Source organism: Stegastes partitus, unplaced genomic scaffold (assembly GCF_000690725.1).
Source record: "Stegastes partitus isolate 25-593 unplaced genomic scaffold, Stegastes_partitus-1.0.2 Scaffold91, whole genome shotgun sequence".
Taxonomy (NCBI): domain Eukaryota; kingdom Metazoa; phylum Chordata; class Actinopteri; family Pomacentridae; genus Stegastes; species Stegastes partitus.
Genome location: NW_007577822.1, coordinates 591,166 through 606,218, shown reverse-complemented (window position 1 = coordinate 606,218; position 15,053 = coordinate 591,166). Strand labels below are relative to the sequence as shown.

Below are 15,053 nucleotides of genomic sequence, written 5' to 3'. Positions count from 1 at the left end.
ATTTCCTCCAGTGGAACGGCTGTAAAAGGCCCTAAAAACGTGTTTTTAAAACCAGTTTCTTGCTGTGAGCTTTGAGGTGGGAACCTCTGGGAATATAACAGCCTGTTAAAGATAAGCAACATCAGTGAAACAGCCATATCTGGATAATGTAATCAGTTAAATGGTTAAAAAAAAAATAGACAATAGTGGTACATACTGCAATGCTTTTTGTATTTTAAACATTTCTTTCCTTGTGTGTGAAATTACTTTACCTCAGAATAATTGCCAGGATTACTTTTCTAATCTTTGACTTATTTTTTATTTTCAGTACTGATCTCATTTATCTCGTATCTCTCACATCCTGTACATTTTCTAAGTACCATCCTTTTTTGGATCATTACATTTTTATCCTCTTCTGTATTTATCCGTCGGTACTTCTTCCCCAAACCTTTTCCTCGGATGATTATTAAACTGCAATAAATTCAAGATCAACGTCAACATAACTGAACAATAACAAAATCAAGAATCACACTCTTCCAGCTCAGCTTCCCAGAAAGCCTTTTTATTCAGATTCAAATTCAGAGTTAATGCCACAGCTGTTGCATTGCCAGTCTGTAAAAGAGTCCCTGAGTCAGAATTAACTCGATTCAGTGACTGTGCAATAATGCACATCATGCAAAAAGTAAGTGACTACAGTAGGAAACCATGATTAATTACAAAGTCAGAAAACTGCTTCGTTAGCATCGTCTGTGACTACAGCCTTCTGTCCGTGGTTTTAATCAGAAGAGAGGCGTCGCTGGAGGTATTTACAGCTTCGTAGTGGTGAATATAGTAACCTCTGCAGATGTAAACTGCACCCAGGAGGACAGCTCAGTTTAAGTCTTCTCCTGCTGTAGCTTCTCCCTCAGTTTGGTTGTAGCCTGAAATCATGGTGCCGTCATTTAGAAGAGCTACTGTAAAAGGACAGAAGGGCGTCTCTGTCGTTTCTAAAACTGAGCGTCAGTCATCATTTACACTATTTACAAATTTTACAGTCTCTCAACGTCCCGACACGCATCCAGTGACGATACGTCCACAACGTCCCGGCGGACATGTGATGGACTCTCAGTTAATGTGTCATTCAAAAGGTCTAAAGAGCAGCTAAGTACATCTCTATAATTTTCTAAAAGTGAGCGTGACATTCATCATTTGTTATGTACATATTTTCAGTTTACACAGTTCACACACATGGCGTCACACTCGTGTGACTTTCTGCTGTTTTTCAGTTGAGCGTTGTGGACGTGTGGTGATGAATGGAGGAGGATGAATGCCAGTGTGCCTCTGTGGGAATGGTTCTGTTCATGGAGAGAAGATGGAAGGAGGAGATGGTTCGACTGGGCCTGTCCCTGCCATCAAACCGGGCTACGCTCCGGTTCACCTCCTCTGCTGTGTGCACAGAGAAACTCACACGAAATCCAAAGAAGTCAAACCAGTGAGAGTTGCTTTGTGATTAAATCCTTTAATATTCTCAAGTGTTTAAATCGAAGAAAAACATAAAAATAGCCGTAGAAAACAAAAGCCGATGCTAGAGGTGCCACTAACTGAATTATCGTTGAGGTTTTAAAAAGTGGAGCATCTAAAGCCGTGTCAATTTGATTCGATTCAAGAATTTCGTAGAGGGGAGAAAACAACCACAAGGTAGCAGTAGTTTGATTCATGTACGGAATTAAAAAACAACAAGCAGAAAAAAACATCCAGTGTAAAAAGTTTTTCCAAATACTCTGAACGTGTGAGCAGGATTCTGGCTGAATGATGGGATGGGTTGAACTGCATCTTCATCTGATGTTTGTTGGATTTCAGAGAAAACAGATCTTATAAAAGAACTACAAGGATCCTAACGCTCTCCACAAATATCTGAGGTAACGCAACTCAAAGTACCTTCGTGTAAAAAACGTGGGTTAATTAGAAACGGTATCTTTCGACTATGTTCGTTCTCATTTGTCTTAATTTCTTTATGTTAAAACTTAAGAGCAAGTGACTTGCTGGCGGCTAATCCCAACAACTTGCCTACTGTACTGGTGAACACAACTCTCAGTCCTTCACTACCACAGGGGTCAGCTTCTACATCTTCACACAACAAAACGAAGCAGCACTAATTAAGGCTTGCATGAAATCTGTCTGGTTTGTAAGAACTACAAGAAAGACGAAGAACACAACAGATCGCTGCTGCTGCTGCTGCTGGGGAGTGATGATCCCAAAAAAAATTAAGCCAACAAAACAAAACGTATGATTAATTCTACATGTGGCACGGGAAGGGGAAGGAGAGAGCGTGAACCAAAACGTCCCCTCCACGTCTTGCTACCATTATTTGCATCTTGGACAAGGAAATGTGGGGCGTCACATTGAGGAGGGGGGAAGAGATTTACTCCAGTACTGCAGCAGCCAACGTTTACTGAGACGCCATTAAAAACAATCAACTCTGGGATAAGCGACTCTAAAATTGTGAAATGTGTGAAACTGCAACTGTGATGTCACTGCGCTGACATCAGCTCCACAGTGAACACAGCCACAGAACTAAACCAACATCCACTTTAAAGATCCAAAGTGGTGTTTAAACTATTCACTCATGACGGTAATCGCACCAAATGAACGCATGCTGCTCCACCATGCGTAACGGGAGGAAGAGCGGCTCAGTGATCAAACATAACGGAGGTAAGAGGTGGGCGCCGTTTTTAAAGGGGTGGCGAATAAGCAATCCCTTGCCTGAGCAAGCTTGATTTAAGGCAAAGGTTAAAATATCATCTTCTAACGTCGCTATCAGGAGAGCAACATAATACGCTAACAGCTGCGCGGCTACATGAACACAGTTGGTGACCTTTTTCTGGATTCCAGCTCCGTCACATCAAACGACGGTGAGCTGCGTTTCGACCGTCGTGACCGGCATCGGGGTGGTGCGTTGGGCTGTTTGGGTGACTGGACTGGGACTGCTGGTTGAATTAACGTCACGTCTAGAAGGTTGGAGGATGTCTGATTAGAAATGGATGACGTGTGTTGATGTGTCTGGAGGGTTTTGGTGCTGCGGGCAACAAATGAGACCTGTAACAGATGGTAGGTTTCCTTGATAAGGACGGTTTTCACATTCAAAGCCCTTGCTGTGGTTGAACAGACACCAGCCTCTCCAAACCAGGATGTTAAGGGGTCAGCACACCAAGATCACAAATAAAAAGGATTCACCTGCTTGCTATCTAGCCTTACAGATAATGTGGACTTCTGAGATCCCTGCCCACAGACTTCAGCTGCTACGCCAGGACACTGAAAACGAACTGCATCTCACTGCTGCTGTTCAAACAATTAAACCCAAATATTAAATGTCTATCCCTAGAAACAACACCAACAGTTTCACTTTTACATTCAACATATAGCGTCTGCTGTTAATTTTCTTTTATGATGATTTCAGCAGCAGTAAAAGCTGATTCACCTTCACTGTCCCGGCATAACAGCTCAAATCTGAGCGGCAGACACCTCAGACCTGCGCCATATAATCACCACAGCTACCTGCCTGGCTACATGCGTCAAGGTAAGATGGTAAGTTTTGCATGATTTGGGTGAAGTGACCCCATTAAGGAAAAGCAGGCTGGGCCTCAAGGCACCGATTCCCATTACAAGTCCCACTTAGTGAGAAAAAGGAAGGGAGACGTCCTGCATGTTACAGACGGCTGTACCGGAAAAACGCTGCCCCTGGATAGAGGTTGAGAATAGAAAATGTGGATACTGGGGGTCAAAAGAATCAGCATGTCCCCCCACTCCCTGGTTGGCTGATGACTGTGACAGGAAGTGGAGGTAGTTGGTGCAGAGCAGAAAAGAAAAAATGGGCTGAATGGTGGTCCATGTGACCTCAGACATGTCGGGTGTTACTGAGATTGAATGGGACTTGGATGGGGGCTAGCTGGATTAAGAAAGATGCAGGGGAATACTGTACTGCATCTCCCCCTCCTTATGTTCTGTGATTCACCAGAGAACTTGGACCCCAGACCTTCTGTACTCTCTCTCGCTCTAGTGCCATTACAAATTTTTAACTCTGGTCTCTATTATGTTTTCACAGCTGGGTCTCCTCCCCAGCCTACCAACTGACTCAACAGTAGGAGGAGAATGGAGTTGGGTAGGGGTGAGACACCGCAGGGCGACCGTGCACAAACGGCCATACACGGGAGGGGGTGACACACTTTAGTTTTGTTTCTTGGCCTCCTGGTCGCCGTAACTGGAGCCTGTTTTCTTCACCTCGGTGACCCCTATGAGGCGGCGGATAGCTATGGAGGCTGGAACGAGAACAGAAGAAAAGCGTGAACGAGGAGAGCAATGGAAGACTTTAAATAGCAAGGCACCTTCAGCTCTTTGTCCCACGTAAGGACAAACGTCACCTACCTATGATGAGGAAGATGATAAAGCCGATGATGAGGAGAGGGGAGCCGCTGACGGCCACGCCACAAGCGAATTTGATGAGCGGCGAGAGCAGCAGGGTGGCCCAGAACAGGAAGTTGAGCAGCGTCCATAGCCGGCGAGGCGGGATGATCGTGGGTCCGGGGAACTTGCCTTCCTTGTTGTACCCTTCCTGTAAGGCATCCTGAGGGACAGCGACAAGAAACCGGTTTGCGCTGCTTCATTTGATTTGAAAAAACTCCCTTAAATCTGTCGCACGAGATCAGAAGAAAGCCAGAAGTACGGCGGAGCTCATTTAAAGGAACAAGACGTCGTGTTGGAAAAGGTTTTGGTATAAAGTGAAACCTCTGAAAACTTTCAGAAGTCAAGTGCGAAATTCCATGAATCTGTGTTTTCATGATATTTGGGACACGCTCGCTTTACTGCTCGCTCAAACAAACAAACTCCCAAAAACATTTCGTAACATTCTGGTCTTGTGTTGCGTAGACGAGCGATATGAGATTGGATTTGAATATCAGCTTCTGTGATGCCTCCTCTCTATATTTTGTGAACGGACGGAGCTTACCTTCTCCTGGTAGAGCTTGTGCAGCCAGTTGGCGCACTCCTGCTCATCATCTGGGATTTCCTCCACAGGGAAGCGCCTGGATGGGAAAGAGTAAACAATTATATAAAGCTGACAGTTTGGCATCAGCTTCACAGGAACAGAACTTCAGATTCTACCACACACACACATATAAGGACGCTTTCACCCAAAAATCAGACATCAGTTTTTGTCTTGACAGTCAGGAAGAGAACATTATGTACAGCTAAGAAAATTAAAAACAGAACTGATTCATTTCTGCTGCAATTTGCACTGAAAAGGAACAAAGCAAACTTTTGGTGAGATGCTTGATATTAACGATCATATAGTGATGGTGAGTGACCTTTACAAGAATCTTTGGACTAAAACCTGATGAACTCGATCACAAACTAATGATTTGTCATGGCACACTATTTTTTTGCTTCCTTGCCATTTTTTTCTCCTATTCATCATCCTTCCTGCTCACACGTCACGTCCACAGTCGTAAATATTAATCTGGATGATGGATGAGAGGCAACAAATGTGTGTCCGTGTCTTTAAAGGCCATGACATCAGCAAGAGAAAAGCTGAAGAATAATTAAGGCCAACCAACTTAAAAGAACCACTGATAAGTTCTATTCATGCATGATTGATACGCACAATAACCCACTCAATCTAATTTTCCTTCTGTGTAAGTCAAGTCACGTAATGGACAATAAGACGCTTCATGATCTATCAATCACAACAAAACAACACCAACACTTTCCATTTTCCACTCGTACAGCTTCTGAAAGGGTTTCATAAAAAACATCTCTCGTAGCCTGTAGTAGCAAACTCTCACCAACAGAGGGCTCCCTCTGCTAAACTGCACGTCCGCTCCGCTACAGCGAGCATCGGTTTTCATGCTAAGTGATTTCCGTCATTAAACCATCTGCTATGTTTAACTGCCTCCACATCACTTGACCTCCACGTATCCCACAGAACCCCAGAACTCTGCTTTTCATAGTTATGTGAGTAAAATCAGTCAACGCAGCATTTCTGTGATTTAATATTAACAAAACAAACGCTTCTTCATTTCAGCGGGAGCCTCCCTATCCGGTGCTCTTTAGTCGGGGCGCTGTCCTGTCCATCAGAACCATTGTCCTGAAACCATCAACACGCCGGGAATGCGGCCAGTCTCACCGTCTCTTTGATTGTTGTGGGGGTAAAACGCAACTGGAAGGAGGCCAGAGTGCTTAAAATTCATTCATCACTTTACACATGATGGAGCAGCTGGCAGCGTCGCGCCTTATTACGGCAAAAAACGATGATTTAAAAGCAACGGCTGGTTATCGGCGGCGCTCACCTTACGCTCATGTCGGCTTTGTATTTCTTGCCATTGACGATGCCCAGGAGAGTCGGGGTTTGGTTGTCTTTGAAGTTAAGAGTCACGTCGTACACAGCGGTTACTGCAAAAGAGAAGGAAAGACGATTGAGAATGAAGGAACTCCGTGTTCTTAACCTACTGAACCTCGGGACTGTGTTTATGTACTCCACCTGTGCCCTTAAGACAGTGCAGTGTGGTGGTGAATCCTTTGGTTCGGGGTAAGAGGTGATATTTGAGTTTGGGGAGGCCTTTACTCTCTGCAACCTGCATACTGATTTGGTGCTTCTTCTCTGTAAAGCGGGTTCCCTCGCAGTACAGCAGGAACTGTGGAGAGAGGAGAGCCGCGTTAATACACACACCTACAAATAAAAACTAAAAATCACAGGCAGGCTGACCTCTTTTCTCTTGTCCCATCCACTACCCTACTTCTGCTCGGTTGAATTACAGATCAAACTCGCCTCATCGTGAAATAAAGTCGCTATCTTATCTCGGCGGCATTACAGCAGACAGGTGGACGCGCTAACTATGTTTACCCGAACACATAGAAACTGTGTCATTAGCAGTGGCCTGATGCTTGACTTAGGGGGTAATTAGATCAACCGCTGATCTGCCTAATCTCGGCTGGAGAACCGGTCGAGTCACGGTGAAAATCTGTAACGCCGTTTTCAGGACGTGTGGGCAGCAGACAGTCGGACTCGCCGTGAATGCAGCCGCTTCGAGCTGTTTGCGCACCGTGGTCAGTCCAGTTCATGAAGTTTCACAGGATGAAAAAAACAACAAACGCACAACCTCCTGCTGAGACGTTTCAAACACAGCTGGTGTAACTGTATTTGTGTATCACTGCCAGCATCACACTAGGTTAGAGAAAATGGGTCAAAGGGCAGCGACTGCATAAGAACAGACAGAAAAATTACAGATTATCACAACTTATTCAGTTATTCTGGCCATTGTGGTGCGTGTTGGTAGTTGTGCCGTCACACCTGAGATGCGACAGCACCGGCAGTCATGTGATCATTTTTCAGGTTCATCAAACTTGTTTGGACAAAAGATAAAGAGCACACAGTAGGATGACCGGTCCAACAGCTCGCCGTAAATAGCTCACAGGTCAGACGTCTGCTTGACCTTTGATCCACTTTGCTTGCCGTAGTTGTGCTCACATAAGTTTTCCTGTGCAAACACGAGCTATTACTCAATTTATGGGCGACGGCTAAAGATACCAAAATGAGACCCATAAAAGTTTCAAAACACGAGAAACTTCATTCCAGTGACAGATGAATCACCTGATCGTGAATTTAGAGTCCTACGTGGAAACAGTCACACTTTAATAAAAAGATGAACACAGAAATTAATGCAGACAGGATGTTTCACAACCTCGATTGTGCAACTGGGTGAGAGTTGGTTTGATTTCAGACATGGGTTGCATTAGCAGACGGACGCCAAGGAGCTGCTAACTGCTGAGCCTTTACACGGACAACATGGTGATGGTACCTACCCACATGTATTCAGGATAGTCTTTGAGCCTTCCCAGTCCTGTGAAGACAGTATTTCGGTCCTCCTCCCACTTTCTTTTGCAGAATACAATTTCTAGAAAGTACCAGGTCCAGCCAATTAGAGGGACCTTCAGTAGCTCGTGTTTAGCTAGCACTTTTGAACTCTAGAAAAGGAGGGAAAGTGCAGAAGTTTAACAATTTTTTAACACTTAGGAGCTAAATCGTTAAGAGCAGCATATTATGTGGATGTGAGCATCACTTTAAAAGCTCAAAAAGTAGAGTTTGGTGTTGGACTGACCCCTAAGACGCCGTATCTTTCACACATGGTCCAGCCACACAGGAAGTCGATCTCGAAGTTGTGGTTGAGGATGATGATGGCGTGTTCCTTGCCAAACTTGTCCACCGTAGCCTGGTCGGTGTATAGGGTGCAATCTGTGCCCGACCACCACTCCAGCAGCATCACCAGCTCTGCACAGAGACGACGACGCAGCAGACGGTACATCGCTCATTATATCTTAATTATAAACAACACTTCAAGATACTGAATCAAAGCATTTTGTTTGTATTCAGTCCCACAGAGAATTACCAGAAGATCTGGATGAGTGTTTATTTTGGTGCAAATTTAATGTCTGTCATCTGGGTTAATAAGAGCAGTTCAGGCAAAAACGTCGAGCAAAGTCACAGAACATTACCTGCCCAGCACCGAGCTGCTGACAGACGGTCTGCAATCAAAGTATTTGTGCATGACGCGACTAAAAAAAAGCAGCCGAAACATTTTTTATATAGACTAAGCACTGCATTTCGTAAATAGCCCTTTACCTGCTGGATGTGTGACTCTTATTCTTGCTTTCATAATATCAAATATTACACTTGTAAAGCAACAGACAGGAGCATCATCTACTCACGGCTCCAGAGGGAATAGGAGAGCCGGCAGTTGATCCTGCGGTAGAGCTGCTTGTTGATCGGCCAGAGGACGCAGGTGCACAGCTGAATGAAGTTTATGATGAGGCCGCTCACCACAAACACAAAGCCCATCAGCAGCTGCAGGATGAACAGGCTCTTCAGGTAGGCCAGCAGAGCCATGGCTGAGGAGCCTGGAGAGCTGAGGGGGCTCCTCTCTATACACTACGACCAACCTGAGGGAGCAGAGAGAAAAACCTCACTGACAGATGTGGACAGTGAACAAAAGAGCATCATAAACACAAATAGGAACACAGGGTGGCAAACAAGTAGAGACCAAGAGAACAGCGTAGACAAAAGGATGCGTTTAAGTCTGCAGGAAAACGTTCTTAAACATTTAAAAAGACAAAAGTGATTCTTACCACGGTGGAACCCTTTTACAAGCCGCGTTTACACGGACCTTCAGCCAATATCACAGTCCTGTAATGACAGCAGAGGACAGACGCTGAGCAAACAGTGGCGGGAAAGTTACGTAAAGAGCAATAACACAACTGAATTTAATTAAGTGCACTGTGCATCAGACAGGCTAAATTATGTTAGCTAATAGCACAAGAAGGTCAGAAATAACCTCTGTGATCCTGAGTGTGTGTGGCAGGTTAGCATGGACCCAAAGTTAAACGCTGGAGCGACTCTGTGGTGAGTAACGTGGCACTACAGTACACAATGGTCTGACAAAGGCCTTTGTTTTGGCTGTCCTGATTTGATCTGAGCAGTGCGGGGGGCTAGCATGGTTGTAGATGTGCTCCAGGGAATGGACTTTATAAGTCTGACTTTGGGGAAAATTAAGTTTTTCTTAATTTTCAAAGGAAACACAAATTAAACTTAACATTTGACTTGACATTTGCACCTTTATATATATTTTTTAAATGCCACGCAAACATAAATCAAACAAAAACTCGCATGCTTTAACTTCAGGGTTTACGTTTGATCATCGCAGTTTATTAAACGTGAAAACCTGCTGCTCTTCGTAGTTTTGTCAGTTCACATTAAAACCCTTCAGCTTCTGGCCCGTTGGCCCCAAAGAATGAACTATATGAAGTTTCCATTGATCCTGAACATAATGAACAGCTGCAGCCCAAGACGCTCTGCCAAGAGCCCAGACACAGTCCTGCATTCGGAGCTCTGTCTGAGCTTGTGAGAGTCTCCTTTGGGTGCTTCCATGTTGCCCCGGCAGGTGAACGGGAAACATTTATTGCCCCTTGGTCAGGGTGTGACCATGTCTGTGTAGAAGATAAAAAAGAATGGACGTCTAATATTCATAAAAAGATGTCTACATGGTGTGTGTGCTGGTAAAAGCCAGGAGGCCGATGCTACGCTACATGATGTACTGCACGAATACACCCAGGCTTCATGGATCCCTGTGAAGTGATCAAAGCACTTTTTACATTTTTTATTTTTTTATAAAACTGTTGACAAAATGCATTTTTATTTCAGGTGAAAACCAGCGAGCGTCCATTAGGATGACCACAGGACAGCTAACCTTGATTGGACTGTTCCCACATCTGCACCAAAGCCCATTAAAGTGTAGGTCAAGCCAGTTTAAAGCTGTTCTCAGAAACATTTATAATCTGTGGACAACGGAGCCACTTCAGGACCGTCAGCCGGGCCGCCGCCTGCTTTGTTTTACACTAAACACACTGGGTTTTATTGTAAAAACATTTTAAACTTTAAGCAAAGTTTTTTCCACACGAGTTAAGCTTTTATACAGATAATATGTCTTTAAAAGTTGACTAATTGAGCAAGTCCAGTCTAAGCACAACTCAATTTACCTGCAAACAGGGAGCACTTTTTTGATTCACCAGAAATAAAAAGCAAAGCATCAATACTGCTCTAGTTCACAAAGTTCAATTGCAAAAGCAGGAGTTAAGTTTGCTCCTGATGATTATACGATTTGTTATGCAGCGTTAGCGACATCAGTACAGTCACAAGCTCAACTGTGTCAGCAAACCAGCAGAAAAAGGAAAAAAGGAGGCTGTCTGAGCGCTAGACAACAAGGGAGACAAACATTTAGTGCCAGCCGTGTGTCCCACTGACATAACAGTCAGACACACAGACACCGTCTTCTTCTGCCTGAAATTACTACTTTCCTTTAGCCTCGAACATCACCGTCTACACAGAGAACAGTACATGTCCAGAGTGAGAGAATACACCCACAGGCCGTCCTGCCCAAACAGCAAACACAGAGAACAGTGAGTGAAACCTGTTAAAGACGTATCAGGTGCATTCCTATCTGTGCACTTGTACCTCCAGTATTCACCATATTTCTTCTTCTCAGTGAGGAGCGAGCAGTCTTAATTTGAAGCACAGAGTTGACACGAGGCTACAAGATTATTGTGGGTCAACAACAACAACGTCTTGTCCAGTGCAATCAATCCCCGTCACACCGTGCAACACAATACACAGACTAATGAGATGGCCTGGGTGTGAAGGAAATGAAATCTTACATGCACAGGAGTTCAGCTCGGGCCCTCGGGTCAACACACACAGAAACGTTTACAAGCCTCTGCGGTTGCTGAAATATCTCTGAAGTGATGAAACGCTGCACGGTCGTCTGTGCGCTACGGTACAGACGTGACCTTTGGCCACAGTGGGCCACGGTGATGCTTCATATGTGGCTAATGTCACGCTAAATAAAACGATCACAGAGGCCAGCATCGTAATTATAACTCTTATGGGTTATGAGGAAGAAGAATTAACAGTTCCTGCATTGTTAATAAACCTGATAGTTCATCTTTCAGTGATAACGCAGCTTATCAGGAAACTGCAGGCTGTCGGATAAATGAGGAACGGAATCTTTAAAAAGCTTCTCTTAATTTCAAATTTGTTAGTTTAATGTGTGAGGTTACCCAATTTAATGATGACAATAAAGTAAACCTGCCTTAAAATACACGTGTGTGTGATCTGATACTGGGTAAACTCTCCTTTTTATTATTTTAGTCTGTCTGCTAATCATCGACTCTATCCATGTTGACATTTGGTAAATCGGTGAATTCCATCTTAACAAAACACTAATCTGGTTTGAAGAATAACATCATATCTCCACACCTTGTTCCTTTCTGCTGTGGTTAGTGTTTATAGACCCAAACTTCTTGACTTATTTCTGCGATCGGTTGCTGTCAGCGGGCACCGTTTGGCCACAAAGCAGCCAAAAGGAGAAGCTTCCTGGCGGACTTCTGCTGTGGCAACAACTTTAATGCGTGACAGTTTAGATAGAGAAACCTTCAAAAGCGCTGTGAACTCTGCTCCAGTTTTTCTTCACATGATCTTTCTGCTGCTGTCTTTGAACATGCCTGCAGTCAAATAGAGTTCCCACACACTGTCATTCAAGGAGAAATCGAGGCCTTCATTCACAGAACTCAGTGCATTTCACAAACCAGCCTTGTGTGCATGAAAGCTGCCTTTATATTTAAGAATTGGTGTTACGTGGCCAAATAAGGCCTTGAGAGAATGTCGAAAGAACCAAATTAGACTTTTCTTCATCTTAATGAGTACATTTTCATATTTATCATTTTTTACAAGCAGATCTTTTTGAATAGAATAGAATGCCTTTATTGTCACTATACACATGTACAATGAGATTAAGAGCAGCTCCTTCAGTGCAACATAGAATAAAGTACAAAATAAAGAGCAAAAAAATAAAAAATAGAAGAGATTTAAGTATAAAATAAGATAAGTTATATATACAGTATAAGTTATATGTACAGTATGAATTTAGAAAAATATTGTACAGCATAGTCATTGACGATATTGCACATTTGTAGAGTTTACAGTAGGTGGATGTGAGGTAGATTGTGGGGGGCTGGGTTGTAGAGCAATAATTTATCCATGCACTTTAGAGATTCAGCTACAACTATTTAAATATAGGAAAACTGTGAAGTCATAAAGTTTCTGCATGTTTAAAATTTCCAAAAGAAAAAAAGCAAAGACAATCTGTTATCAGTCGAACTTTGTCCTGAGAGTGTGTTGGCCACTGAGATCTGAAATCATCGTCTCTAAAAAGAGTTTAGGGGTGTTTTTATTTCCCCATCACGAAGACGTCCAGTCTGTGAGACACGCTGTAGGTACACTCCAGTGAAAAATGTTCTGTTGACACAATTTCTATTTATGTATTTTTAATCAAACATACCTGAGATTCCTTAATCTTATCAGCCAGCAGCGGTAACACAGACTTATCTGGGATAAATAAATATCAGCTGATAATATTACTCTGCTGTTTTAAGGTTGAATTAGACGGGATGTGTTTACTGAAGCACTACAAAACGGCATTTAGTTGATTTTTACATTTAAAAAAATGGACTGCCATAATGTTCTGATAAAAACAACACGTCACAGTGAAGCGTTTCCTACTTCACGTAAACAATTCAGTGTTTCTCAGCCAAGTGCACCTGATTGGATCAGCGCTCCGTCCCAGCTATCTGGGTTAGTGGTTCAGTAGAGTAGGCAGATAAAACCCATTTCTGATCAAAACGCTCACACTTGACCCCCTCTCTCCCTCTTTTATTATCAATATTGAGCCTAAACAACAAAAGCACGGATCCACTTTTTATGTCGTGTTTAACAAACCGCTGGTGAAACACAAAGAGTCGAGAAAAACAGACGTTTGGTTGGCTTGTCATAGAAGATGTGTAGGGAAGTGGAAGTCCATCTCCCTGAGGGCTGAGGGTCCACCTGTGAGGCCGCTCAACCTGCAGGAAAGATTAGTAACGCTGACTAGGTTAAAGCTGCTTAAGGCCGGACAGCTGCTTCTGCTCTGCATCACCTGAAGCACCTTCCACGCCAACAAATAACCACTGCTCGCTGTGAGTCGACAATATGACAAAGCACTGCTGAAATGTGTATTCACAGACACCAGCTAAACAAAGTCAAAGTTCACCAGGCAGGAACCGCTCCATTACCATGACATGCTAATTCTACAAACTTCATTTGGTTTGCAAAGGTCTGCGCTCTACATACCGCTGAGAGCAGCCGAGTGATGCCTAGAAGGCCGAGGCCGACTTCTATATCTAGGAGTGTCTAATAAATATGTAATAAGACTCATCTCACACGCCAGACCCCCTCTCTCACATCTAACTTACCAGTAGACATAGTAGGCCATTGCTATGACCACCATGGCCCCACAGATCCCAGTGAAGATCATGACAGCACTCTGGTTCAGCATCTTGGCTCCTGGTATTCCACCAATTCAAAGCCAGAAAAAAAGCCTAAAGAAAAGGCCTGCGGAGAGCCGAGGGTATGGTCACAGGCTGTCCTGCTTCATAGCAGCATGATAATCCCACCGAAGGAAAGAGGGAGATTATGATGATGACAGCAAGAACACAGCCAGATCCCAGGACCTGTTGAAGGAACTGCCTGATCAGCGCAAGAGTTCGCTGTGGAGCAAAGTGCTGCCGAGGAACACGCTTAAAACTACCAAAAAGAGCAGATCTCCATTCAGAGCGAGGCTGTGAAGAAAACACCAAAAACGCTACGATGGCTGCTTATTGGAGCTCTCTAACGAATGCTAAGAGGACGGTTGGAGAGGTGGCTCACAGGAAGGAAGGAGGCACACATGTACTGTAAGCAGTGTCTTACATGCATTCCCATCCTCTAATCCAGGGGATCTGATTAGTGCTGATTAGCAGGCTATGGGCACCCTGGATATGTCGCATTTCATTAACATTAACAAAGAACCAGCCTGGGCTCTCCCCAGTCAGGGTGGAGTCCAGAATGGCATCGACAACTGTTAATGATCTATTGTTAATAAAGACAAACTGGAAAAAAGTTTACCAACCTCTTTTAATTCAAGCACCTTACATGGAATTTAACCATTTTATTTTTCAGGTCACACAGGTGATAAATTTAATGGTTGCAAAACATCGGAAAACACGCACAAATAAAAATATGTAAAGATAAAACGATGATCTCACCATGTCGCATCTGAAACTAGCTTTGAGGTGAGCTGACCAAACATCAACAAGATGTGATAAATGAAAGAAACACTCAGATCTGGGTGCTCGGGGGCACACAGGGTGACGAAGCCACCGCACTGCATGGAGGTTACCAGGTCGGGACCTGGTGCCACCAAACAGGGACCTGCACCGGCCTCTGTCATGTCAGATCAGTCAGCCATCAGAGCAGAGTGCCAAGAGTCGTCGCTTAGGTGGAGGGGATCACAGATTAGGGGCTGATTTTTTTTTTGACTGCGAAGCCGCCTCCTGCTGGCCGCAGCCTTCACAAGAGGAGGTTTGTGGGCGGTGACGGAGGCATCCAGAGGCCCAGGTGACAGCAGTGAAGTCTGCATGGA

At 44.0% G+C, this 15,053-nt stretch overlaps 1 protein-coding gene across 2 annotated transcripts in view; it reads right to left on the bottom strand.

The window, feature by feature from the left end:
- Positions 1–524: 524 nt before the first annotated feature.
- Positions 525–15,053, bottom strand: part of agpat3 (1-acylglycerol-3-phosphate O-acyltransferase 3) — a 19,367-nt gene continuing 4,838 nt past the window's right edge. For both annotated transcript variants that reach the window (XM_008277195.1, XM_008277196.1), the window contains exons 2-10: positions 9,133–9,190; positions 8,716–8,946; positions 8,109–8,278; positions 7,813–7,974; positions 6,491–6,644; positions 6,300–6,402; positions 4,961–5,036; positions 4,381–4,579; positions 525–4,274 (exon numbers count right to left, since the gene is read on the bottom strand). In XM_008277195.1, the coding sequence (XP_008275417.1) occupies positions 4,183–4,274; positions 4,381–4,579; positions 4,961–5,036; positions 6,300–6,402; positions 6,491–6,644; positions 7,813–7,974; positions 8,109–8,278; positions 8,716–8,893 (1,134 nt within the window). In that variant the 5' untranslated portion in view covers positions 8,894–8,946; positions 9,133–9,190 and the 3' untranslated portion in view covers positions 525–4,182. The remainder of the gene's footprint in view (positions 4,275–4,380; positions 4,580–4,960; positions 5,037–6,299; positions 6,403–6,490; positions 6,645–7,812; positions 7,975–8,108; positions 8,279–8,715; positions 8,947–9,132; positions 9,191–15,053) is intronic.